Below are 27912 nucleotides of genomic sequence, written 5' to 3' on the forward strand. Positions count from 1 at the left end.
AGTTCACTTAGAAATACAAAACTTTGACTACATTCAAGAATTTTTTTCACAATGATAAAAACATACAAAAGTAGCATATATAGGAATTAGTTTTATTTAACATAAGCACTTTGTCTAACACTTCTCAAGACATAAGTATACCCCTTCAAAGCAGTGTCAACTGTTGTCTATAGCACCCTTTCCCCTGGAGATTATGATCATTAATTTTTAAAAAATAATTTGAAAGAGTTAATGAGCACAGGAAGATAAAAGAATAGACAGGTTAGCTTTCTCAAATCATACAAGTTACCCAAAGAATACTTTAAAAAGAGTAAATTCCTTATTGAAGTCAAAAAAAATCAAGATTATTTTGTTATCCAGATTTTTTTAACTTCAACTATCACTAGGACTATTTCATAATATTAGTCAGTATACTGGTGATCAAATAATAGATTTTTAGATATCTATGACAAGAAATCTTGAGAAAAAAATGTTCTGGGTATAGACTAACTATTAAAATAATAAAATACTGTCACTGTATAAACTTCAAAATATTTAACTCTATATTTAACTCTATAATTCCTATGATATTATAAATCAAAAACTACAAAATAAAAATAAAATGGAATAGGAACAAATTTCAGCAGAAGATAATGGACATTATCTTTTTTTTTTCCTTGAAAATTTTAATGAGAATTCCCCTACTGAAAATTAAGTATTAATTAGTTCACAAAGGGTAGGGCAGTAAGACTGACACTGGGTAGGCAATAGAAGACATGCCAGAAACAGGGTTTGATTACTGGTGAGCCATGTGATCTTCCTAAGCCTTTGTTTTCTTTTCTCATTAAAAGTATTCCTTATTTGAAGTTCTGAAAGTTCCTAAAGATTCTCAAAGTAAAATATTTGAAATCTAGAGAACTGAAATGACTTCAGAGCAACAAAGCAGGATTTGCATAGGTTTTTTCCATCTCACTACTCTGTCAAAAAGATTCTTCGTCTCTCTACAAATTCACAAGTGCCCCCTATTCATTATATCTGGGGTAAATCCCACTGAAAACAATGACAAACCCTTGACATATTTCTCACTCACTTGGTAAACTGCGAAGTGGAGGAGGAGGCACATTGTTTATAGCTATCATATGAGACAAAATAGCTGCTGGAAGAGAAGACAAAGACATCTTGATGGCTCAAAAGCAGCTGATCAGATGCTAGTTGAGAGGCAAACAATCCTTCTTTGCCTTGAGACATCATAAAGCAGAACTCTCAAGGTACTCCCTGATAGGCTGAATACTACGGAACCTTCATGTTCACAGTTCTTACACAGTGCACAGCATTTCCAAGAGTTAAATATAGACCAGGAAGAGCTAGATCTTAGTCCTAGTCCAGTGGAATTTATGAAGGGGGTTTTGTGACCTATAAGGAGTGGTAAGAATGAAGAAGGAAATTCTACAACGCAGGTATAGCAGAATCAACAGCACACAAGTCCAGATTAAATAAAGAATTCATTTCATTAGTCATTCATAGTCCAAAGCCCTTTCTCTGCCTACTAAATGTTTACAATAGGTATTAGAGACCCTATTTGTGGCAGCACCAATAGAATATTTATACTGCTCTCTATGGCTACATATATAGGGTAAAACATCTCCTCTAATTATATACCAGTAACTCAACCCTGCTTATATGTAACCATATTCTACTGGAACATGGCATATGTTTTGGTTATTTTCTGCTGCTTCACAATACTTAGGGCTCATTTCAATGACTAGGGTTTAGAGACCTAATTAAAGCATTTTTTTTTATTCTATGTTATCTCCCAGGCCTTTAAAAATATTTTCCTGAAAAATATAAATAAATAAATAAAAATAAAAATAAATAAAAGTATTTTCCTGGTGTCCTACTATAATAATAGATGAAAGGACTGTGACTGACTACTTGAATGGGAACCATTTATTGACCAACTTCATCTAGGAAACATTAATAACCAGAATTGAAAACTTGAGTTTTACTACAAAAGTAACACATTTATCTTGCAACAGTTCCTTTTAAATTGTATCTGTACAAAATAAATACAGTATCTCCATAATAAACTTACCTCACCATAACTTTTCAATCAATACATTTTCCCGTCTCCAGTTTTATAAACTCTGGATTCGCTATAGACTCAAATCAGTTGAGTCTTATCACTGCTTTTCATTTTTTATTTCTTTTATACTAGTCAAGTATCTTCACTTGCATAACTCCTATCACAGAATAGTACCTTGACATCTCAAGTGTACCCCCTTGGTAATACCTACAGTCTTCATTTGACAGACTATTCCATATCTATTCTCTTCCCAGTCTCACTTAAAACAAAGAACCAATACCTCTTCACAGAAGTTAATTACAAAGTGCTCTTGCATTTTTCATGGATTTTGAACAGATGGGACTCTATTAGATGATTTCTTTTCCTTTGACAAGTAGTTTTGATCAAACAAATCAAAGAAAGAAAGTTCATGATGATCAATTTCCTCTCTGATTCTAATTTTATCAATTCTCATTTTTATTTTCTAGTTTTTTTCCCTTTTCTAAATTTTCACCTTTTCTTTTTTCTTTTCTGTATTTCCTATATAAAAAACCATATAGCAGTGACACCTACATATCACAGTAATTTCACATCAAACTCAACTTTGCTTTAAACAAAAGAAAATATGAATAGTTGACAATGCAATAAAATAAGAACATTAAGGAGGAAACAGGAAAACAAACAAAAGAATCTCACTTAATTTTATCTAAGTTTATATGATCTTCATAATTTTGTGTATTTGCTAGTATCTGCTAGTATATGTTCCAAAAGAATCCATCAAATCACAAATGCAGCTCCTCCAAATGTTTTTGATTAGTCCTCCCAATGTATTCTGGGTCCTCTTAAGATTCATTCTAAGAACAATAACATAATCACATAATCACATGATTTGTATTTGATGGAAAGATGTATTAAGTTGTTTGTCAATGCCTGGAAATTCTTCATAAATAGAATCACTTCTCAAACACCTATTTGTAAAATTATCTTGGGCAAGTCACTTAATTTGCCTTAGTTTCAATATCTTAATCTATACATTCAATAAAATAATATAATGATAGATACATCAATAAAAACATTATAATACACACATACAGTCTATATATGTAATAACAATGTATCATACAAACATTATGAAGATTAAGTTAAAAATTAATCTAAAGAGGCATGCCAAAAAAAAATAAAATTAAATAAAAAAATAAAGAGGGATGCCTGGGTGGCTTAGTTGGTTCAGCATCTACCTTTGGCTCAGGTCATGATCTCAGGGCCCTGGGACAGAGCCTCCATCACCACTGCCCTCTCAGGCTCTCTGCTCATTATCAAGTCGGCTTCCCCCTCTCCCTCTCCCTCTCCCTCTGTGCTTCTCTCTCCCTCAAATAAATAAATAAAACCTTAAAAAATTAATCTAAAGATCCTAGCACAGTTTCTAAATATAGTACTCAATTATAATTTTATTAGTAATAATAATAATAGTAATATTGTTGAGGTAAACTTGAGAAATTCACATTCACTAAATTCTTTTTAAATACTTCACTTTTTCATAATAGTACTTTTCATATGGGTTCACTCACTCCATCTATATAGTCAGCACTAGTATATTACAGATTTATTGTCCATGATATTCCTTAGGCATTGATCCAGTAATACAAAAAATAGTAATAAATAATAACAAAATTTACCATAATTTTCTATACATGCCTAACACTTCCAAATAAATTAATTCCAAAAAATGCTTCAATTAAAATTAAAACAATTGTTTTAGTTCACATATTTATGTTTAAAAATATAATCATCAATTGTAATAGCATTGTATGGTGACAGACAGTATCTACACTTATGGTGAACATATAGAGATGTTGAATCACTATGTTGTATACCTAAAACTAATGTAACATTGTGTGTCAACTACACTCCAGGGAAAAAGTTTAATTATTTAAAAATATATATAATATCAGAACATTTATATAAATTTAAACTGATTAGATCAAATCTGATTTATAAAAAGTTACACATTATATTATTGGCCAATATGTTCTTTGAAAAGACAGTCCATAAATTTCAAGTACACATGACTATAGTAACTCCAAATCAAAGTAAATTATATATGTATTATAGACATTCACATGAATAACTAAAAATAATATCCAAATTGGGGCACCTGGGTGGCTCAGTCATTTAATTGTCTGACTCTTGATTTTGGCTCAGGTCATGAACTCAGGGTCAAGAGATCCAACTCTGTGTTGTGCTCCACACTGAATGCGGAATGTGCTTAAGATTCTCTCTCCATCTGCCCCTCCTTCCCCACACCCTACTTATCCCTCACTTGCATGTGTTCTCTCTCAAAAAATAATATCCAAATTAACCAAAATGTACATAATCTATATATAATTTTATATAAATAAAAGTTTATAAGAAATTAATTAAAAGGTACAATAGTTATATATGCATATATGGACATTTGGATGTTCATTTGTACTGCTTAGTTCCAAATATGCCAAGTTGCTTACAGAAAATGAAGAGCCAGTACATAAATACTGTCATTACCTTCTAACTTTAACAAATTTTTTTGTTTCATTGATTCTAAATTGCTCCAAAGTTTAATTTTTATGTCCTACTAGTTTCATTGTGAGATTTATAAACAACTCAAGCTACAGTTTATCAATATATTTAAAGAAATAAATTTTCCAGATCCAATTGACAATGATATACTAGTGTACACATATTTGAGTATCTATCTATAATATATAAATAATAGACTATCTATAATCAAAAAATCTTCCTGTTTTTTATTCATATCAGTTTTTTACCAATGTGGCCTAAGCAATAGTATATTCATGTGCAAATATTCATAGCACATGCCACAGATACACATATTCTTTGCATACCGAATCTAAATCACACACACACACACACACACAAAGATTTTCTATTTGAGTTATTTATTTACCTGAAGAAGGGACCAAGTTTCTCAACAGATATAGCTATACACATTTGTATAATTTGTTGATTTAGAGTTAACGATAGTTTTTCCTGAACTGCAGTAATCACTGCACTTGTGAACTAAGATCTATTTTCAGTGTTTCATTCCAGTATAATGTATTTGTGATCTTGTTTATTTAGAAAAAAAGATGTCAAATTAGGATAATGTTGCATAATTTAATAGAAGATCTCAGAGGATTTACCAAAACAATTCCCCTATTGATCTAGAGATTCACAAGTATAACATATGCTATATCCAAATAGCTTTATTGGGTGATGGTAATTAGTCACAATCCCAATACTTCTGTACCTGTTTAGATCAGGCATGTAACTCTTTAAATGTCAAAGTCTAGAAAGCTAAATAAATAAGGGACACCTGGATGGCTCAGCGGTTGAGCATCTGCCCTCAGCTCAGGGCATAGTTCCCAAGTCCCAGGACGGAGTCCCACATTAGGCTCCCCTCAAGGAATCTGCTTCTCCCTCTGCCTGTGTCTCTGCCTCTCTCTGTGTGTCTGTCATGAATAAATTTTTAAAATCTTAAAAAAAAAACAAATAAATAAGATTTCTTAAAATAAATAAATAAATTCCAGTTATTAACATATAGTGTAATATTAGTTTTAGGTGTACAATATAGTGATTCAACAACCAGTGCTTATCACAAGTGCTCTCCTTAATCCCATCACCTATTTAACACATCACCCCACCCACCTCATCTCTGGTAACCATCAGTTTATTCTCTATAGTTAAGTGTCTGTTTCTTGTTTCTCCTCTTTTTTCTTTTTTTCTCTTTGCTCATTTTCTCTGTCTCTCAAATTCCATATATGAATGAAATCACATGCATCCTGGAGATAATGTTTTACAATGCTTAATAACCATGCCTTAAACATGTAAGTGGTAGATGTGATTAGGTATTATCAGTAGCAACCATGACAGCAACAATCGTAGTATTTGCTCCCTCAACTAATAAATTTGCTGTTAATTTAGGTAGAATCCACTACCTAATTTGAATGCCAATTTGAGCATGTCATCTTTATACTAATATTAAAAACAGAACATATACTTTCAGCTCCTTATCTTTGTGTCCCCAATTCTGGTAAATATTGGCACACAATAATAATCATGCACACTGACACATTCTTTTTTTTTAAATGTAGCCCAATCTTATTCCAAACTACACATATTGTTTTGTCAATGAATGATGTAAATCATGTTGAAAATGTAAGGATAAACCAAATCACATCTAATAGTTACATCTCTTCTAATACAGGCTTTTTCTAGTTTATGCCTTAATGACTCATGTCACATGATCCTTTATAAAGCCAAAGGGTTCTGCATCCATTTGCACATCATAACATTTCCACATGAGAAAGGCAAGTAGTTATTTTCAAATGAGGAAACTGGGGAATAGTGAGGATAAGTGATTTGTCCAAAACTACATAGTTGCACAATGGCTTAGAATCTTAATCAGGTTTGTTTCAGAGCTGGAACTCTGAAGCTAGTGGAACATAAATTGAAGAAGACAAGATGAGGGAAGGGGACTAAGTAGGGGGCTGTTGGATTTGTTCAGGAGACTAATGAGGGCAAGACAATAGGGAAAGAAAAGGGAAAATGATGAGCAACAGAGCCTGTAGAAAAGAATAAATTACTGAATTTCTAGGATTCATGTTTAACATTGGGGTAGATGCAACTACACTAACCAAAATAGACACCAAAAGATATGACAATGCTGATAATAAAAATAATAATAACATAGCCAACATTTAATGGGCATTTTTTTGCAATGCATCAATTTGGATACCACACATATCTATCTCTCACAATCCCAGGTAGTAGATACAATTTATTAGGCCCATTTTATAGATAAGAAAAGTGAGGTACATGGAGGTAATTAGTTTAAGAAGATCATAAAGGGCAGAGCAGGTCTTACTTTTAACCTATAGCAAAAGAACCTGAGAAGCTGGACCTGAAAAGGAATTCTTAGAAGTTTGTGAAAGAATGAATAGATTAGGAAAAGATAACACATGGGATATCTGCTCCCCTCACCTTCCTCAAAATGATTAACCTGTACTTTATCTAGGAATCCTGTTTTCTCTGTCCATGTCCTTCAGAAAATACCTAAAGAATTTTGGGATCTCATTTATACATATGAATGTCATTTAAATATAGAAATCACTATTAAGATGAATCCAGATGCAATTTGATTTTTTAAAATTGAGGATATTTCTCAACAGGTATGATAACAAATGCTCTCTTAAAACATACACTTGAACTATCTGTCTGAAGTGACTCTTAACAGTCTTAACCAACAGGACGAAAGTAAGACTTCACACCAGCCTTTTTTATAAGAAATATAAATATTCAGCAGGAAAGGCAGAGCATCTTAATATTGAAGGATGACTGTTTAAAATGATCAAGATGTTACTGACTGTTGATGATTGTAAATGAAAAACATCTTAAATGAAATCAACTGTTCAAGGAAATAATTAAACATTGTAACAACTATGTAGTCTGGAAAACTACTGAGATCAGAAATTCTTGTCAGACTTAATGCTATTAGCAATTCCCATGGTGGCTTTTAAATAAAATTATTTATATCACAAAACTTTAAAAATATCTTTTTACTGACTTTGAAACCTTTTCCCTTTATAGGCACTCACAAACAGATGGAGTCTCCTTATTGAAGATAGACTTTTCCTAAATAAAGGGTACAAAATGTTTACGTTACCAAGAATTTTAACCAGAATAGCATGATAAAATATTCACTTTACTAGATTATGAAATGCCCTAGTATTTAATGTCTGTCCAAAATTCACTCTGAAGTCACAAACCCATTTGTGCTTCACTTATTACAAAATTTGTTGTTTATTTATCAAAGTTTACCTCAATAATATGGTGAATAAAAGCCAATTCATAGCATTTCTGTTCAAATTTCTATTCTCACAAGAGTAAGAATTAATTGACTGACATCTATGGACTACATTTCAATTTCCAAGCCAAGTGATTTCCATGATTTATTTTCTATTTAATTTGATCTCTGTGAAAGTCTATGAAGCAGAAACTGATACTACTCCCATTTTACAGATTTGGAAACAGTCTTGGTAATGATAAATAATTTCCCAGGTCTTCCAGCCATGAAAATGCATCTCAGGATACATTCTCTGGCTGACTCTGCAGCCTGTTGTTTCAGCATCTACTCAAGCAAAGGAAAACATGATCAACAATCATTTGCCCAGACCTATTTTATTTTTTAAAAGATTTATTTATTTTAGGAGGGAGAGCACAGGCAGGAGGGGCAAACGGAGAAGGAAAGATGTTATACTATATGTTAGCAAATAGAACTTCAATAAAATATATATATGCATATACTTTTAAAAAAGCAATAATCTCAAGCTGACTCCACATTCACAACAGAGCCCAAGGAAAGGCTTGATCTCATGATGCTGAGATCATGACCTGAGCTGAAACTGAGTCGCAGGCTCAGTGGTCTATGCCACCCAGGTGCCCCTCAGGCCTATTTTAAATGTTAATGCCACTTGTTAGAAAGAAGCTCCTATTTAAGCAAGTAAGTGTTCTTAACAAAAATGTGCATTACACAATTGTTCTTGCATGCTGTGAATACTCACTGGCATAGTTTCTAAGATGCACAATCTATTTGTTCTCTTGACTTTTTCCAGGTACATTAGTTTGAATTCACAACATTTTGCTCTGCAGGTGCTCAAAATTCATTTAAAAGTACAGTACCCACCTTAAATGCGGAAAGACATAAACCATGTCTCCCTTATCTAAAAGAAAAAAAAAGTCCCTTTCTCTTTCTTCCTTTCTTGCAATTTCTTTAGTATGACTTTAATATTCTCAAAGATTAACTTGACTATATTCACAGCAGCCTAGAGAAACACTAAAAGAGTCAAACAGGTATGCATGGCACATGATTCCTTGTCCAATCATGCTCATTCCTTGCACAGTTTTACCTTCTGGCTTGTGGGATTATGAGGCCAGAGAAGTAAAATATGGACATAGCAACATTCATAGAGCCTGTAAACAGCATGAAGCATATTCTTCCTCTTGGGGTGAACTTATTGTGCACCTTTTGTTTCCTGAACACGATTCTCCTTTTTACTTGTACAGGAGACAGAATTGGACTCACTACATCCAATCTAGGCTCAACTTTCTAAAGGTAAGATAATGAATCAGAAAAGGAGTCACAATTGAAGCCCAAATCACAAATTCTTTGCCTAGCTAAATTCTCCCTCCCAGTTGGTGTCCCTTCCCTCACTTATTTAAGAAGTGAATATTATTTCCCTCTTTCCCCAGCAACTTGCAGTGCTTCTCAGTTTACCACACCTTAAGTGACTTTTATGGAGATATGCCATTCATAACACTAAATGAGCCACTAGTCATCTTGATTTTTTTTTTTCTAATGTAATCTCATTGTCATTTAGGTTTGACATTTCAGAGACTTGAACTTCAATGTGCTGTACTATTCAAAGTTGCCTGGGGACAGGTGCTGAGCTGTGCTTTTCCCCAGTGATCCAAAGAACATTATTCTTCTTTCTTTATTGCTCCAGTCTTCCAATCTACACTTCCACAAATCACTATAATTTGCACCACACAGTACACTATCTGCACGAGGTGTCCTGTAGCAACTTCTGAAATGGCCTATAATATTATAAATCATTGTACCATTTTGGCATAAAATGTTACTTAGGTAAATATCCATTGTTGTGCATTTTTTCTCTATAGAACTATTAGTCACATTTTATCGTTCAGAAAGAAAGCTTGTTACCAGTCATATTTTTCCAAGTTTTGTTGTTGTTTGGAGACTGCTGTTGTTTAAAATAACATTTTAGTGCTTACTAGACACAATGTCTTTGAACAAAAACATGTACATATGCATTCATACATTACTAAACTGTAGTTCACATGAAAGACAGTTGATGTCCATTTGAATATTTTTATTAATCATTATTTTGTTACACAGTATCTGTAACAGTACAGATTTACAGACAATGACAAATGGCTTAGTTGAAGCAAATCCCTGACTTTACTAGGTCAAATACAAGAGAAGAACAACTATGCAGCAAAACCTGGCTGAAACACAGCTTTGGATCACATCAATTCTGATGCTTTATCTATTTTTTGTGATATATCAAATTGTCCTTCAAAATTGTGCATGATTCACTTTTTTGATGGGTTGGATCAAAAAAAAAAAATCCTACAAGTTTTTCAGAGCTTGAACAGTTCTTTCTTCTATCAACTGCATCAGTCAGGGCTTGATCAGAACAGCAGAACTATTAGAAAATATATGAAATAAGGAATTTATTATAGAGATTTGAGCTTACACAGCACACAATATAAACCCATCTCATCAACTCAGTGCTCACCTTTTAACTTATCTGATTTCCATTCTTCCTCTAGTCCCCTGAAAGTATTAAGAGAAACTACCAAATCACCATGAAAGATACACTCAAGAGAACAGAGCAACAATATGGTTCAAAATGGTATGTTGATACCAACTCCAGGATAGTTCTTTCAAGCTTTCAAAAAGTAGTCACAAAAATTCCATAAAAGACAAAATGTATAATATTGGATCTTAAAATTAATAGATAATATAATGACAAAATCTGGAAGAACTCTATGAAATTTTAAAGCATATGGAGTAGAACTGATGAGAATCCACCTGTAATGGGTTGAAAAATGTCCCCCCAAAATGATATGTTTAAGTCTGTTAAAATAATCAAAAAAGAACAATTTAGTTGATCTAAGCAAATTTTATTTCACACTTCATGAAGCAAGAAGTCTCCATTCTCAAGAGTCCAGAAAACTGCAAAGCAAGGGACAGGGCTGCAGTTTTTATAGAAGACAATAATCAGAGAACAAGGAAAGAATCTTTGGCTTTAGTTGATTGGCTGGAATTGTACATCTGACCTTATTTAGAACAGGAAATCATCACTGATTCTTGGCAACCAACCAGGGATTGGCTTGTTGGATATACTGTGTTTCTGGTCTTAGGTACATGAGTTATCTAAGTTTCAGTTTGCTGATGTGGTACCCAGGGCCTCATCCTGGGCCTAGAAATTTATTTCAACAAATCCTAACTCCTAATACCTCAAAATATGGCCTTATTTGTAAACAGAGTCTTTATAGAGATAGTCAAGTTAAGAGAGGTCATCAGGGTGGGTTCTAATTTTGTATAACTGGTACTCTTATAAAAAGGGGGATTTGGGACATTCAGAGAGAGAAAACCCAAGAAGCCATATGACTGGAATGATGTATATGCAAGCCAAGGAATGTTAAGAATTGCCAAAAGCTAGAAGAAGCAAGGAAGGATTCTCCCATAGAGTCATCAGAGAGGACACAGCCCTGCCAATACTTGATTTTGTAAGTCTAGCCTCTGGAACTGTGTGAGACAATAAATTTCTGTTATTGTAAGCCACCCAATTGTTGGTCTTTAGAACAGCAGCCTTAGGAAACTAATGCACTACCCATGCTTCACCACACAACAGAGTTCATAAATATGGTTTTAGATAACCTTTTTTAAAAAATGTATTCTTCATCCCTGGATGCCATGTAAAGTGCACTAAAAGCACCCATGGGCACCTATCCCCAGCCTTACAAATTCCTTCAGGTTTGCCTTTCACATGTGTGCTCTAATAGCCCTGTTCATCAGTTCAACACTCACTCTCTCTCTCTTTTTTTTTTTTCCAAATTGGTTCCCAATCTCAATTTGGCTCCTTTCACAAGAAGCTTAATTCTGGACTCTCTCCCCCTCAGCCTCATTCCCTCTATGAAAAGCATGCCACGCAGAGTGGTCCACTGACTCTATGAACCATAGCAACTCATTCTTGCCGCCCCTCACTTTGCCCACAGCCAGATCACAAAACAGTATCATAAGATGATAGGAAGACTAATAATAATAATAATAAAATAACTAAGAATAAAAATTTTCTAGATAACTGAACTTACACTCTTACAGACCAATTTTTTTTAATTCTCCACCATTTTGTTCCCAAATATAGATAGATAGATGATAAAATAACAGAAGCTGCTGAATAGATTTTTTTTTGGCTTGTTGATTCAGGATTATCATTAGGAACATCAATTTCACTATAATAGTGCCTTTAGAAACTATTAAGGTGTAAAATACTATTCGAACCTATTAAATGGACTCATTCTTTAACTTCAGAGAATTTTTTTCTGGTTTTAACATTTTAAAAGTTTTCTGTTGGTAATTTCTGGCATCTGTTACTGTGGCAACTTTTCTCCTTTAATTTGCTCCTCCTATCCATGTCCAAGGATATCAGTTAAACTGACCCCAACAGCAGGTTTAATCTCAGCTACAGAGAAAGCTGCCTCTCCCAAGGTCATCTCTTTCCCATGGGAGCTCATGTCCAATGACACATATATAGGTAGATATGTGGAAAGACATACAGACATATGGATAGAAAGGTAGATGTATGTTTGTGTGTGTGAGAGAGAGATGATATACATCATTCCGGATGGTCGGTTGGTTATTTGGGAAGAGTTTGCCTAAATATCACAACTTTTGTTGTATTTAATTTTATTTGATGAAATCTATCTTTTCAAAACATTATTACTATTGTATGTTCTGAGTATACCATGTTGTTTTCTAAAATACTAAAAGCATAGTCTTATACATTTTATTTTTAAGTTTTTAATTATTAATTATATTTATTGTGATTTATATAAATGTGCTGCTCTTTGATTAAATAAGAACTAATTTTGCTTTTGACTTGACTGGCAATTTAAATACAAGGATTTCATCAAAGTTGGAATTTTATGTCAGCTGCTTCTTAGCAAATTCAAGTTATATATTTTTCTTCTTTTTTAAGATTTTTTAAAATTTATATGAGACAGTGTGTGAGTGAGAGATAGAGTACAAGTTAGAGCATGTGTGCACACGATTGCGAGGGATGGGGGCAGAGGGAGAGGGAGAAGCAGACTCCTTGCTAAGCAGGGAGCCCAACTCAGGGCTCCATCCCAGGACCCTGAGTTCATGACCCAAGCCAAAGGCAGACACTTAACCAACTGAGCCACCTAGGTACCCCGAGTTATATATTTTCCTATTATGTCTTTTCAACCAGTAACTGGGGTTATGAAATTCATCTCTAAACTTGAGTGTATATCTTTCTTGGACAATTAAAATGTATTGTGTACTGAAAACTTGCTGTCTTCTACCTAGCCATGCTGTGGCTTCACAATGGAATGGAATAAAAGACTTGATACCCATCACTATTATCCTATTGCAATTCAAATGTTTTGAAATAAACTTCTCCAATATAATTTTTCTTAGTCAATGCTCAAAAAAAGTAGATCACTTGCTTTTACAAGTTCCATACACAATTGCACATAACTAGCTTCTGAAGTTTCTTGAGCATGATGATAATGATAATGATGGTCCTAAGTATTTTGAGAGAGCTCCATGGCAAGGAGAGAATAAGTGAAGTTGTATTACCATCAGTCATTGCTAAGAATCTACTACCAGAATATGAATCATTTAAAAATCTTTTAAAAAATCCTCAATGTTATACTTGCTTATTTCATATTGAATTATACTTATTGAACAAAAGTCAAGTCTAAAACATGTTTGGAGCCCCAAATTTAGAATGTCATATCTATTTTTAAGTTTTAAAAGCAGATACTCAAGTGGAAAATATCATAAAGATTCTTCAAAGAAAAAGAAAATACTCCAGTGCAGCCTTGACTAAACATTGACAAAGACTGTCAAGCTGAACAGCTGACTGATGATGACCCTAGTTGAGATGTCTGTTCTCAGCTATATTTTCAAAAGCATCAAAGTCAATCTGCAGTCTCCTGGTAAATTGTCAAATCTGTCTGGAATTGTGGTTAGTTTCCAGCCATATCTGTCTATTCACGAAAAGTCGAAAAACAAACAAAAAATACAACAACAACAACAAAAAACTTTGGCCTTTGAATTTGAGCTCTCATCAAGGAGAAGTCGTTGTATATTTTTTCTTTCCTAAGAGCATTTGCCCTTTTAGTGAAGTGCCTAAATTACACTCTACAATAAAAGCAAATTTCAGAATGAGTTGAAAATGTTAGAACAGATACCTGAGACAACTAAGAATTCAACCAATATACAATTTTAAGTTAAAAGAGACATCTCATGAGACTTACAGTTTTAGAATTACTACTTATGGACCAATTGATGTAAGAGGCTTTGCAAAGCTCTTCAGCACCAGAATATTTCAAGTATAAAGATGTACCTAAGAGTACCTAACTTAGATTTGAAACTACACAGACAGGAAATAAATACTAACCCTGACAAATCATTTTCTTTTCCTCAGTTCAATTCGGGAAGCATTACAGCATGAGAGTCCTGAAATAAGGAGCAGAATAGTCATCAGCAATCCTACCTATGAGTGAAATAGAGGAATAAGAGAACTTGCAAGATAGGATGCTCACAAGGGAAGAAAGCCCAAATAAGAGCCTATAAAATAAAGATTCAACAAGTCAAAGAGAATTATTAACCAGTACAAGACACCCACAGCATAAAAGGACCCAAGACTTCTAACATTACAACCAAGTTCACATCAGTCTCTGTGTACTTATATGCCAGCCCAACGGGGGCAGGCTCAAACACTGACATGACTCCTGATCTTTTGTGCAAATGCAATACTGGAGAATACTTGATTTTATGATACTATCAATGGCTACTATTGGAATAAATGAAAAGATCCAAGGGAGTGATAGTTTGAATTACCTCTGGGTATCAGTTATATACATCACTTTAACTATTGAACTCTCTTCTTTTGTATCATTTTCAGTGTTTGCAACACACAATTCTGATCTTAGAAGACAAAGTAGCTTTCTTCCAATTCCCAACAACATTCTTCACAGAGAGGCTTAAAGGTCGAGAATAACTTTGTTAAAACAGAGAAGCTATTATTAGTGTATGGTTAAGAATGTCACCAAAGAATCAGATAAGGGAAGTTTTTCTTAAGCTAATTACTGTATGATTGCTTTCATAGGTGTTTATCACAGAGAAACATAAATAAGCACCTGAGTTTCCAGAATAATGTGAATAAAAGATGTAACATCACTCTTTCCCACAAACAATCTTAGTCTCTATTAATATTTGTGCCTTTTAAAATTATAATCACACAACTTTTTCACAAAAACATAGGGAAAATGAAATCATCATTAAATTTTCAAGAAGTCATCACTACCTCCTCCTAAATACTTGAGTGTATGTAATCCTCACAATTACAATTGTTTTTTAGGTGATCTGGTGTTTTATGCCAAAAATTGAACTGCTAAAATAAACAGCCCTATGAAAGAAGTGATAGCAAATTTACAATCATTCTATTACTTTAAAATTGAAAGGTCCTTGGGTTTACTGGAATAGATGCTGGTTGTAAAATTCAGCTATGGCTTTAGAACAAATGACTGACCTAGTTGTTAACTGAAATCAGACAATTGGTTGATTAAAGCACGTAACTGAAATCAGAAAGAGTCAAAAGCAGATACGGTATGGAGACAAAGCTAGTACTGAAGTCAAGAGAACAGTATTTACTGCAACCCAAAGAACCAGAGAAGGTACAAAAAGGGCCACAGGAAAAATGTAGGGAAAAAAAAGAAAAAAAAAAAAAAAAAAAAAAAGGTTGTTCTCTGGGAAAATAATCATTCTGAAATCATGAGCACAGTCCATGACCTTTATCTTTGGATGCCTAGGCCTAAATGGACTGATCCGCTCTTTCTCTGAAGGACCCTTAGGGGGACAAGAGAATCATTTCTAATCCTTTAAAGGCAGTTAGGGCCACATTATCTTGCCTAAATTTTGGAGAATATATTTTATTTCCTGTTCTGTCCCCAGTCCATGAAACAGTACCTGATATACAATAAACAATAAAAGTTTTTTCCTTATCACACCCAGAACTCATTAGAAGTATCTTTGCCTTCACGGGTTCAAAATTGTCAATGTGCCCTGATTAAATAATTCAGCATTAGCATTTAATGTATATATAACATGTTACAGTTTACGAAGTATTCACACCAATATTATCTCATTTGATCTTCACAGCCATTCTAAAGTAAATGTTAAATATAGTAATCATCCCATTGGTGTGAAAAACCGAGGTTTAGAGAGACTGACTTTTCTAAGACTATGTAGAGGAACTGGAATTAGAAATTAGAGGCTTGGGTTTAAGTGCTGTTCTCAGACATTCAAACCTAAAAAAAATTCCACTGATTTTCTGATTCTGGTGGCTGAGAAAGGAAAGCATATATCCAACCTCCTCTAAGTTTTCAAACATAGGCCACATCTTCAGCCCAATATAATACAATGCAAAGCACAAATAACATGCTTAGCAAATGGAACCAGAATGTTAATATAGGTATTTGCTAAAAAGAGTCAAAGGAAAATTAAAGATATGAATGAAATCTAAGATTAAAAAAATAAGATATGAATATACAACATGATTTCTAGAAAAAATGAGTGGGAGAGAAGAAAACAAGAGACTATATGCTAACTCAAGGTACAGAAATCCTACTTGTCAAAACCTACCTAATTTCCTGCTCTTATATTCTTTATTACAACATGAAAAAGCTAGAGTATCAAAATTACCTATTTAAAGAACTGACTTAGGACAGCCCGGGTGGCTCAGCAGTTTAGCACCGCCTTCACCCCAGGGCCAGATCCTGGAGACCTGGGATCAAGTCCCATGTACAGCTCCCTGCATGGAGCCTGCTTCTCCCTCTGCCTGTGTCTCTGCCTCTCTCTCCCTCTCTGTGTGTCTGTCATGAATAAATAAATAAAATCTTTAAAAAAACTGACTTATAAGTAAAAATTTGAAGACTATTTGACCAGAAATTTTAAAAAACTAAACTTTTTCTATTAGATTCTTTCTTTATGACTTCAAGTTCAAAGAGAAAACACTAGCAAAATGCTATGGAGATGGTTATCTAAATTTCAGGACAAATTGAAATCTTTCATAAGAAGTATTTGGGCAATCTATTTAAGAGTTGTTTTTCTCTATCTAGCCCTATAAGATATTCAACAAAAATGTGTTCCAGGGCTCCAGGAGAAAAATAAATAGAGAGGTATGTCTATTTCAAAACAGGAAAGTTCTAATATCTCTCCTATTCCCAAACATATGGTCAAGTCCAGAGTATATTACACCTGTAATATCCCCACTGTCTTTGCTATTGGGTTAGAGTAGCAGCATCTATCTAAACATAGACCCAGACCATCTTTACCTAAACATTAGTTCTCTGAACAACTGAAACCCTGGCTGCCTTTCTCTAGGGCATTCTCAAAAACATCTACCTTGGGTAACATTACACACATGAAGATCCACCCTGGAGGCAAATGTGGAAACAGAGATACTCCCTTTGGTGGTTTATATACAAAAGATCACATTATAACTACATCCTTAACCAAAGTTTTTTTCTTACTGCTTTCATACACAGAAAGAAACTCCTCTTTTGCCAAGGCCATTCATATTTTTAATATCATTTGGATGGAGGGATAGCCATATGAAATTGATAATTTATCTATACCAGTGGCTGAAAATATGAAAAATATGCCTTTCCATACAGGGAAAGAAAAAGTATAATATGGTTAGTGTTTAAATTCAATTTTATTACAGATAATTCCATTATATTAAGGAAAGTTCTGAGTTTCTGCAGAAAATCTGCCGAAATGCTGGGTTTATTTATGATATATTCTCATTGCTCTTATATAACATAGCCATGTAAATTTCTCAATTTGAATTCAGAATTTACTATGTGGGTCAATAAAAGACAAAGAATCCTTAAAAATCAAAGTTAATTCAAAATGTTAGTGTAACCTAGACACTGTTAATTCATCAATCCACTCTACTTTAAAATTCTTGTATTAAATCACTAAATTTTTTATCAATGACACATTCATTATGTATGATATATCCCTTTGTAACTAATCAAATTTATCCATTTACCTCCTGTTCCTTCCACTTGTAAAAATCTTTCCCTCTTTCAAAATAACCTAAGTGCCACATTTTTGCTTTGACATATTTTCCTCCTTTGCAGATACTTGTTTCTTATCATTTTCAATTTTCTTTATTTAATTGAACTATAATTAATATACTGTATTATATTAGTATCAGGTGTACAGTATAATGGTTCACTAATTCTATACATTACTCAGTGCTCATCATGATAATGTACTCTTTTGGGGAGGATGCAGCACAAACAGATGTTAAGATATTTATGCTATACTTGCTTGTATTGAGAAAAAAGTTCAAATATAACTCTTAGCATTTCACCACAGGACTAGAAAAAGAAGAAAACTGGCTGAAATTTAGTAGAGGAAGGAAATAACAAAGAAAAAGCAGAAATAAATAAAATAGACACCAGAATAAACAGTAACACTGAAAGTAATGACCAATTTTTCAAAAAAAAAAAAAAACGAACAAAACTGGCAGTGCTTTAACTATATTAACTAAGTAAAAAAGAGAGAAGACTCAAAAACCAAGATGAGAAATGAAAGAGAAAACAATCCAACAGATAACTACAGATATGCATAGTATAACAGATTACTATAAACAATTATATACTAGCAAATCAGATAACTTAGAAAAAAACAGATAATTCCTTAAAAAAAAAAAAATCGAAGTTACCAAAATTGAATTATGAATCTTGAATCCAAGAAATAGAAAATATTTTTAAACCAATAACAAGAATTAAAGTTGAATTAGGAATCAAAAATCTCCCACCACAGAAAAGCTCAAGACTAATTACAAATTTCACTGGTGAATTCTACCAAACATTTAAAAAATAATTAATGACAATCTTTATTAAAATCTTACAAGTAATGGAATAGAGGGAACACATTCAAAATCATTCAATGAAGCCAGTATTACCCTGAGATCAAAGCTGGATAAAAAATACAAGAACGAAAAAAAGTCTAGTTTGTCTGATATAAGTATTGCTACTCCAGCTTTCTTTTGGCATCTATTTGCATGATAAATATTTCTCCACCCACTCACTTTCAAACTGCAGGTGTCTTCAGGTCTAAAACGAGTCTCTTGTAGGTGGCATAGAGATGGGTCTTATTTTTTTTTTTATCCATTCTGACATTTCATGTCTTTTGCTTGGAGCATTTAGTCCATTTACATTCAAAGGAATCATTGACAGCTATGTATTTGTTGCTATTTCATTACTTGTTTTGTCATTGTTTTTGGAGATTTTTTCTGATCCTTTCTTATCTGTCACTTTCAATCTCTTCTTCACACTCAGAGAGTCCCCCTTAATATTTCTTACATGGCTGGTTTAGTACTCATGAACCCCTTTAGTTTTTGTCTAGGAAAACTGTTATTCTGAATGATAGCCTTGCTGGATAGAGTATTCTTGGCTGCAGAATTTTCCCATTTAGCACATGCCATTCCCTTCTGGCTTGCCAAGTTTCTGTTAAGAAATCTCCAGGGAGCTTTATGGGCTTCCCCTTGTAAAATAAGGACTTATTTGTCTTGCTTCTTTTTTAATAAATTTTTTAAAACTTAATTCAATTAACATGTATTGTATTATTAATTTCAGGGATAGAGTTCAGTGATTCATCAGTCTTATATAATAACCAGTGCTCATTGTATCATGTACCCTCCTTATGTCTAACACCTAGTTACCCCATCCCCCAAACCCCCTATCCTCCAGCAACCTTCAGCTTGGAAAATATGATCAAAAGTTTGTCTCCCTCTCTGATTTTGTCTTGTTTTATTTTTCCCTCCCTTCCCCTATGATCCAGTTTTGTTTCTTAAGTTCCACATATATGAGATCATATAATAATCATCTTTCTCTGAGTGACCTATTTCACTTAGCATAAAACCCTCTGATTCCACCCATGTTGCTATAAATGGCATGATTTTATTTTTTGATGGCTGAGTAGTATTCTATTGCATATATATATACCACATATTTTTTAAACACTCATCTGTCAATGGATATCTGGACTCTTTCTATAGTTTGGCTCTTGTGGGCATTGCTATGAACATTGGGGTGCAGATGACCCTTCATATCACTACATTTGTATTTTGAGGGTAAATACCTAGTAGTGCAATTGCTGGGTCATAGGATAGCTCTATGTTTAACTTTTTGAGGAACCTCCACATTGTTTTCCAAAGTGGTTGCACCAGTACACATTTCTGCCAACAGTATAAGAGGGTTCCCCTTTCTCTGCATCCTTACCAATATTTGTCATTTCCTGACTTGTTAATTTTAGCCCTTCTAACTGGTGTGAGGTGGTATCTCATTGTGCTTTTGATTTGTACTTCCCAGATGCTGAGTGATGTTGAGCACTTTTTCATGTGTCTGTTGGCCATTTGTATGTCTTCGATGGAGAAATGTCTATTCTTGTCTTCTGCCCATTTCTTGAATGGGTTATTTCTTCTTTGGGTGTTGAGTTTGATATGTTTTTATAGATTTTGGATACTAGTCCTTTATCTGATAAGACATTTGCAAATATGTTCTTCCCTTCTGTCAGTTATCTTTTGGCTTTGTCAACTGTTTCCTTTGCTAGGCAAAAGCTTTTTATTTTTATGAAATCCCATTAGTTCATTTTTGCCTTGGTTTCCCTTGATTTTGGAGATGTGTCTAGCAAGAAGTTGCTGTGGCCAAGGTCAAAGAGTTGCTGCCTGTGTTCTCCTCTAGGATTTTGGTGGATTTCTATCTCAAATTAAGGTCTTTCATTCATTTTGAATCTATTTTTGTGTAAGGTATAAGAAAATGGCCCAATTTCATTCTTCTGCATGTGACTGTCCAATCTGTCCAACACCATTTTTTGAAAAGACTTTTTTTAACGATTGTATTTATTCATGAGAGACAGAGAGAGAGGCAGAGACATAGGCAGAGGAGAAGCAGGCTCCATGCACGGAGCCTGATGTGGAACTCGATCCCAGGACTCCAGGATCACGCCCTGGGCTGAAGGCAGGTGCTAAACCACTGAGCCACCCAGGGATCCCCAAGACAATATTTTTCCATTGGATATTCTTTCCTGATTTGTTGAAGATTAGTTGACCACAGAGTTGAGGTCCCATTTCTGGGTTCTCTATTCATTCCATTGATCTATGTTTTTGTGCCAGTACCATACTATCTTGATGACTACAGCTTTGCAATAGAGCTTAAGTCTGGAATAATGATACTATCAGTTTTGGTTTTCTTTTTCAATATTCCTTTAGCTATTCAGGGTCTTTTCTGGCTCCATACAAATTTTAGGATTATTTGTTCTGCTCTGTGAAAAAAATTAATGGTATTTTGATAGGGATTGCATTGAGTGAACAGTTGCTCTAGGTAGCATAGACATTTTAACAATGTTTGTTCTTCCAATCCATGAGCATGAACATTTTTACATTTTTTTTGTGTGTGTATCCAATTTCTTTCATGAGTGTTCTAGTTTTCTGAGTATAGATCCTTTCCCTCTTTGGTTTATTCCTAGGCATCTTATGGTTTTGGGTGCAATTGTAAATGGGATCAACTCCTTAATTTCTTTCTTCTGTGTCATCGTTAGCATATAGATATGCAACTGATTTTTGTGCACTGATTTTATATCCTGCCACGTTGCTGAATTCCTGTATCAATTCTAGCAATTTGAGGTGGAGTCTTTGTGGATTTTCCACATAGAGTATCACGTCATCTGCAAAAAGTGAGAGTTTGACTTCTTTGCCAAATCAGTTGCCTTTTGTTTCTTTTGTTGTCTGGTTGCTGAGGCTAGGACTTCTAGTACTGTGTTTAACAACAGTGATGAGAGTGGACATTCCCGTCATGTTCCTGACCTTAGGGGAAAAGCCCTGATTTTCCTCAAAGAATGATATTCTATGTGGGCTTCTCATAGATGGCTTTTATGATATTGTTTCCTCTATCCTTATACTGTGAAGAGTCTTTTCTACATATTTTATTTATTTATTCATGAGACAGAGACAGAGATGCAGAGACACAGGCAGAGGGAGAAGCAGGCTCTATTCAGGGAACCATAACCCGGGACTCGATCCTGGGTCCCCAGGATCAGGCCCTGGGCTGAAGGCCGCACTACACCACTCAGCCACCTGGGCTGCCTTGTGAAGAGTTTTAATCAAGAATATATGCTGTACTTTAAAAAGTGCTTTTTCTGCATATATTGAGAGAATCATATAGTTCTTGTCCTTTTTGATTTGTGGATGTTGAACCACCCTTGCATAACAGGAATAAAGCCCATTGGGGCTGAATAATAATGATGAATAATCCTGTGTGTGTGTGTGTGTGTGTGTGTGTGTGTGTGAATAATCCTTTTAATGTACTGTTGGATCCTATTGACTAGTATCTTGGTGAGAATTTTTGCATCCATTTTCATTAGGGATATTGGTCTGAGATTATCCTTTTTGGTGGGGTCTCTGATTTTGGGATCAAGGTGGTCTCATAGAAAGAGTTTAGAAGTTTTCCTTTCATTTCTATTTCTATTCTGAAACAGCCTCAGAAGAATAGGTATTAATTCCTCTCTCAACATTTGGTAGAACACCCCTAGGAAGCCATCCAGCCCTGGATCCTTCTTTATTGGGAGATTTTTGATTACTCCTTTGGTTTTGGGTCTGTTCAAGTTTTCTATTTATTCCTGTTTCTGTTTTGATAGTTTATACATCTCTAGGAATGCAGTCATTTCCCCCAGGTTGCCTAATTTATTGACATATAGTTGTTCATAATATGTTCTTATATTTGGTTGTATTTCTTTGGTGTTGGTTGTGATCTCTTCTCTTTTCATTCATGATTTTATTTATTTGGGTCCTTTCTCTTTTCTTTTTGATAATTCTGGCTAGGGGTTTATTGATGTTATAATCAGAATGAGCTCCTGGTTTCGTTGATCTGTTGTATTATTCTTCTGGCTTCTATTTCATTGATCTCTGCTCTAGTCTTTGTTAATTCTCTTCCACTGCTGGGTTTAGTCTTTATTTGCTGTTCTTTCTCCAGCTCTTTTAGGTGTAATGTTAGGTTGTGTATTTGAGACCTTTCTTATTTCTTGAGATGGCTGGTATTACTATATATTTCCCTCTCAAGACAGCCTTTGCTGGATCCCAAAGGTTTTAAACAGTTGTGCTTTCATTTTCACTTGTTTCCACGAATTTTTTAAATTCTTCTTTAATCTCCTGTTTGACTTGGAATACCTGGGTGGCTCAGTGGCTAAGCATCTGCCTTCAGCCCAGGGTGTCATCCTGGAATCGAGTCCCACATCAGGCTCCCTGCATGGAGCCTGCTTCTCATTCTGCCTATGTCTCTTCTTCTCTCTGTCTCTCATGAATAAATAAAATCTTTAAAAAACCTTTTCTGATTGACTCATTAATTCTTTAGTAGAATGCTCTTTAACCTCCACGTATTTGCATTCTTTTCAAATGTCCTCTTGTGTTTAAGTTTCAAAGCATGTGGTCTGAAAATATGAAGGGAATGAACCCAATCTTTTGGTACTGGTTGAGACCTGATTTGTGACCCAGTATGTGATCTATTCTGGACAATATTCTATGCGCACTCAAAGAAGAATGTGTATTCTATTCCTTTAGGGTAGAATGCTCTGAATATATCTATGAAGTCCATCTTATCCAGTGTGTCATTCAAAGCTCCTGTTTCCTTGTTGATACTCTGCTTAGATTACCTGTCCATTGCAGGGAGTGGGGTGTTAAAGTCCCCTATTATATTATTATTAATGTGTTTACTTTGGTTAAAATCTAATTTGTCTGCTATAAGGATTGCTACCTCAGCTTTCTTTTGATGTCTATTAGCATAATAGATGGTTTTCCACCCCCCTCACATTAAATCTGGGAGTGTCTTTGGATGTAAAATGAGTCTTTTGCAGACAGCAAATTGATGAGTCTTGCATTTTTATCTAATCTGATACCCTGTGTCTTTTGATTGGGGCATTTAGCCCATTTACATTCAGAGTTAACTACCGAAAGATATGAATGTAGTGCCATTGTCAGTTTCTGACTTTACAGGTAATACAAGGGCTCTCTCTTCGCTTAAAGGATCCCCTTTAATACTTCTTGCAGAGCTGTTTTCATGATCACAAATTCTTTTAGTTTCTATTTGTCCTGGAAGCTTTTTTTCTTTCCTTCTATTTTGAATGACAGTCCTGCTGTAAAATGTATTCTCCGCTGCATATTTTCTCACTTAGCACCCTGAATATATCATGCCAGTCCTTTCTGGCCTGCCAGGTCTCTCTGTGGATAGGTCTGCTGCCAGTCCAATGTTTCTACCCTTATAGGTCATGGACCTCGTGTCCAAAGCTGCTTGCAGGATTTTCTCTTTGTCTCTGAGATTTGCAAGCTTCACTATTTTATGTGGAGGTGTTGATCTATTTTGAGTGGGGGGTGTCTCTGTACCTCCTGGACATGAATGCCTGTTTCCTGCCCCAGATTAGGGATGTTCTGAGCTATAGTTTGCTCCAATATACTTTCTGCTTCCCTGTTTCCTCTTCTTCTGGGATCCCAATTATTCTAATATTCAGCCTTGGCTAGGATAGAGACTGAAAAGCACTGCCCTGCTCCTGAAGAGAAGACAGGTAAACAACCCAGGGGCAGACAATATGGAAGTAGCTATCTGAAGAATGGCTGGGGTACACAGTGGGGAGATTATTCACTCTTCTGGGGGAGGGGTGTCTCTGAGAGGTAGCATTCATGGAGATACCTCTCCAGGGCCAAAGTAGCTGACTCATGCCATTTCCCTCACCCACCCCTAAACATAAACATAGAGCCACCAGCAGGAAGCAGGGGAGCACTGACACTGACTCTTTAACTTGCTTACACCAAGCCCCACTCCCCTGTGCTCTGATGAGACTGCCCTTCTCAGTCAAGCTTACCTCAGTCCCAGTACAGTGGGCCCCTCCTGCAGAAGACTAGCACAAGCACCTGCCCTCACCATGTCTCATGATCAGAGAGTTGTGCAGGGCCTCAGTTCTGGTGGACTTGGTGTCAGGTCTTATTTCACAAGCAGACCAGAGCACAACTAGCTAAAACTAGCCACATTCAGGCTAGGGACTAAACACTGCCCATAGTAGACAAGGAGAGCCTCTGCAGACCACTGGCCTGAAGGATAGAGAAACCAAACACAATAGCAAAGAGGTTGCATAGCACACCAGAGAAACTCCCTGAGGCACCAGGCCTTGGGTACTACATCATCTCTTCTTCATAAGGCCCATTATTTCAGGAGCAGGAGACATAACCGGCTTTTCTAACAGAAAGTAGTCAGAGACTTAGACAAAATGCCAAGATGGGGGAACTTACCCTAAATAAAAGAACTAGATAAGGCCAAAGTGAGAGATCTAAATGAAATAAATATACATAACATGCATGCCTGATGGAGAATTTAAAGCAACTATCAAAAAAAAAAAAAAAAAGCAACTATCATAAAGATACTCACAGGCTTGAGAAAAGAAGACCTCAGCGTGACCCTTCCTAAACATTTAGGTATGTCTCCATTGGGTTTCCATTGCATTTGCACAAAACTCCAACACAGACCTTATGATATTTCATCATATATACTTCTTGCTGCAGTACTAGACTAATTCCTCCTTAGGAATGGTACCTTATCATCAGCACCGATTATTTAACCTTGTATCTATTGACCAAAATATAATGCCTGGGACATATTAAGGACTCAATAAATGTCTACTAAATGATTAAATGGAACACAGTTAATCATTCAGCTGTTCTGAATTATATGTAGTCTTTCTATTATCCATTTGAAGCAGACTGAAATAAATCAGAAAGGAGACAGTTGTAAAAATTCTGAAGAAAAAATCATTCTTCAACATATCTGAATAGTAGATTATTCCTTTAACATTCTTCCATAAGAATTGCTTTACAGGTTAAGTTAGGTATTTTTGAAGGCTTATTAGGTAATCAGTATTTTCTTCACTTTTCATAGGACCTGGTTTATTTAATTATTTACTCATACCTACTTATTCACAACTCATGAATATGAGTCAATAAATAAAACAACAATGTCCTATTGAGTAGAGTTCTTGGTATAAGCAATAGAAATAAATTCTAATTTAATATAAAAGTAAACGATGGGAAATATATTAGGAGGATCACAATGAAAAGTGTGCAGGAGCTAAGAGGCAAAAGAATAGGCAGCAGAAACCAAAAGAGCAGTTGTGAACATAAAATGTTCTGGTAACTACTTCACTATTACTCCAACTACTCTTCCCATTCTGGCATTACTTGCTTATGCTTTAAAGTTCTCCAGGTAGCCAATTGACTTAACTTAGGTTCATAAGCCCATTACTTAGCAGGGAGAGGGAAGTCCTCAATACTTCTGCTTTCATAGGGGGAGACTTACCAGTATTACCTCCCACCAAGACTACAGATGATGGAAGAGAAAATTCACAAAACAAAGGCAGGGTGCCATTAGGGAAGGAAATTGATGTTAGCCAGCCAGAAAAAAATTACAAATATTCCCCATAAATATGCATTATATTATATGCAACGCTGTCTCAAAAAGATGTCAAAGATGAACCAAATATGAACCCTGCCATTAAGAAACTTATAGTCCCTGAGGAACTAGTTGCTTTGGAATCACACTAGATCACTATATCCTGAAAAAATTAGGTCATTATATTGGATTGAACTGTATATAATTACCAATATTCAATCATTTTTCACATAAAAATGGCAATTTCACATGGTTAAACCTAAAACTCAGGCAAAACAAAAATAAACTATTAAATTATCAAATCCTGAGAGTTCATAGGCAGTTCATATTGTTTTTTTTTCCCATAACCATTCTTCTCAAAATTATAAAAGACATCATAAATTGAGTGTGTACTGAGTGTTTGACAGCACTAATCTCTTATTTACCCAAGCATTCACTTTTATTTCTTTTACCTAAGTACTAGGGTTTCAGTGGTACCTGTAGACTCAAAACAAAATAATTTTGGAGCATGTTTTATATTTGATATTATTAAAATGAGTACATTTTAATGGGTGAAAATAAACAGAAGAAAATAAAAAGTAGACTATATAGCCAATAGGATTCAGTATTAGCCTAAGGGAAAAAAATTTTATGACCACTATGTAAGTAAATTGAATAGCTCTGAAGACAATTACCATGCAAAATGATTGTGCTAGATGCTCAAGTTAGACTAATTTATTCAGAAAAATAAGCAGGAAATATTTCTTTTCAAGAAAAATACGTAACTATAAATATCAGAACAAAGAGGAATCCAAATCACAAAAGTATTGTTGTATCAGGGATAGCAACCTTCTAAAATGTGTGCCAAAATTTCAAGCCCTACTCTTCAGGTTCTTCAGGATCATGGAGAAGATGGTTACCATGCCAACTTATTGTAACAATGTTTCCATGCCAACTCAAATGATAACTAGTAAAAAGGGTGTTCTTTTTCCAATTTTCTCAAGATAGCTCCCTCAAGCAGTTGAACCTTATCAAGTGTGGCAAACTGGTACTTGAAGAGGCCTGCCCTTCTCCAACCTCAGTGGTAAGAAAGGCCTTATCAGTTTGACTCTGATTAATTTAGATGGATGTATTTGATGCTATATAATTCTCTAATGTGACTCAGTGTCAAATTCACTGAGCTACAGAGTATCCTTGTGATTTGAAAGAATCAATGCACTTCTCATATACTTAATTTATTCTCAGAAACTTCAAATTGGGTGGGGGGATTCCAAAAATTTTATATATTCATGTATTGAGTTGTAAGTATTTTAAAGTATTGAATTTCTTCTTTTGCAGTATTTTAAGGAAAAACTTTGGGTTTGTGTCAAGAATCCCCAAGACCACACTTAGGCTTGATAATTTGCTGGAAAGATCACCAGACTCAGAAAAGCTATTAAACTTTCATTTATGGTCCATTATAGCAAAAAGATGCCAATTGAAATCAATGAAGGGAAAAAGGCAAATGGTGC

General features: G+C 34.7%; 1 protein-coding gene and 2 long non-coding RNA genes across 20 annotated transcripts in view; 1 reads left to right on the top strand and 2 right to left on the bottom strand.

The window, feature by feature from the left end:
* CNBD1 (cyclic nucleotide binding domain containing 1) overlaps positions 1-27912 on the bottom strand; it is a 531858-nt gene that overhangs the window by 492452 nt on the left and 11494 nt on the right. Inside the window, exons 1-2 of one of the 16 annotated variants that reach the window (XM_072804014.1) lie at positions 14760-15094; positions 14317-14375 (exon numbers count right to left, since the gene is read on the bottom strand). The exons of 6 other annotated variants lie outside the window; for them this stretch is intronic. In XM_072804014.1, the coding sequence (XP_072660115.1) occupies positions 14317-14329 (13 nt within the window). In that variant the 5' untranslated portion in view covers positions 14330-14375; positions 14760-15094. Of the gene's footprint in view, positions 1-1069; positions 1661-14316; positions 14376-14759; positions 15095-27912 lie in introns of those variants that run through there. 9 more of the 16 variants (XR_012019914.1, XM_072804010.1, XM_072804025.1 and 6 more) reach the window with 9 other exon arrangements.
* On the top strand, positions 1286-27856 carry LOC140620166 (uncharacterized). Of its 3 annotated transcripts, XR_012019920.1 has the most exons (5): positions 1289-1436; positions 7667-7722; positions 9143-9191; positions 27406-27485; positions 27740-27856. It is a non-coding gene; the product is annotated as an uncharacterized lncRNA (long non-coding RNA). The 3 variants fall into 3 exon arrangements; XR_012019918.1 differs by lacking the exon at positions 7667-7722 and having other exon boundaries at positions 1286-1436; XR_012019919.1 differs by lacking the exon at positions 7667-7722 and having other exon boundaries at positions 1286-1436; positions 27410-27485.
* On the bottom strand, positions 9955-14309 carry LOC140620168 (uncharacterized). The gene is made up of 2 exons (XR_012019922.1): positions 10399-14309; positions 9955-10305 (listed from the first exon to the last, which is right to left on the bottom strand). It is a non-coding gene; the product is annotated as an uncharacterized lncRNA (long non-coding RNA).

Source organism: Canis lupus, chromosome 28, assembly GCF_048164855.1.
Source record: "Canis lupus baileyi chromosome 28, mCanLup2.hap1, whole genome shotgun sequence".
Lineage (NCBI taxonomy): Eukaryota > Metazoa > Chordata > Mammalia > Carnivora > Canidae > Canis > Canis lupus.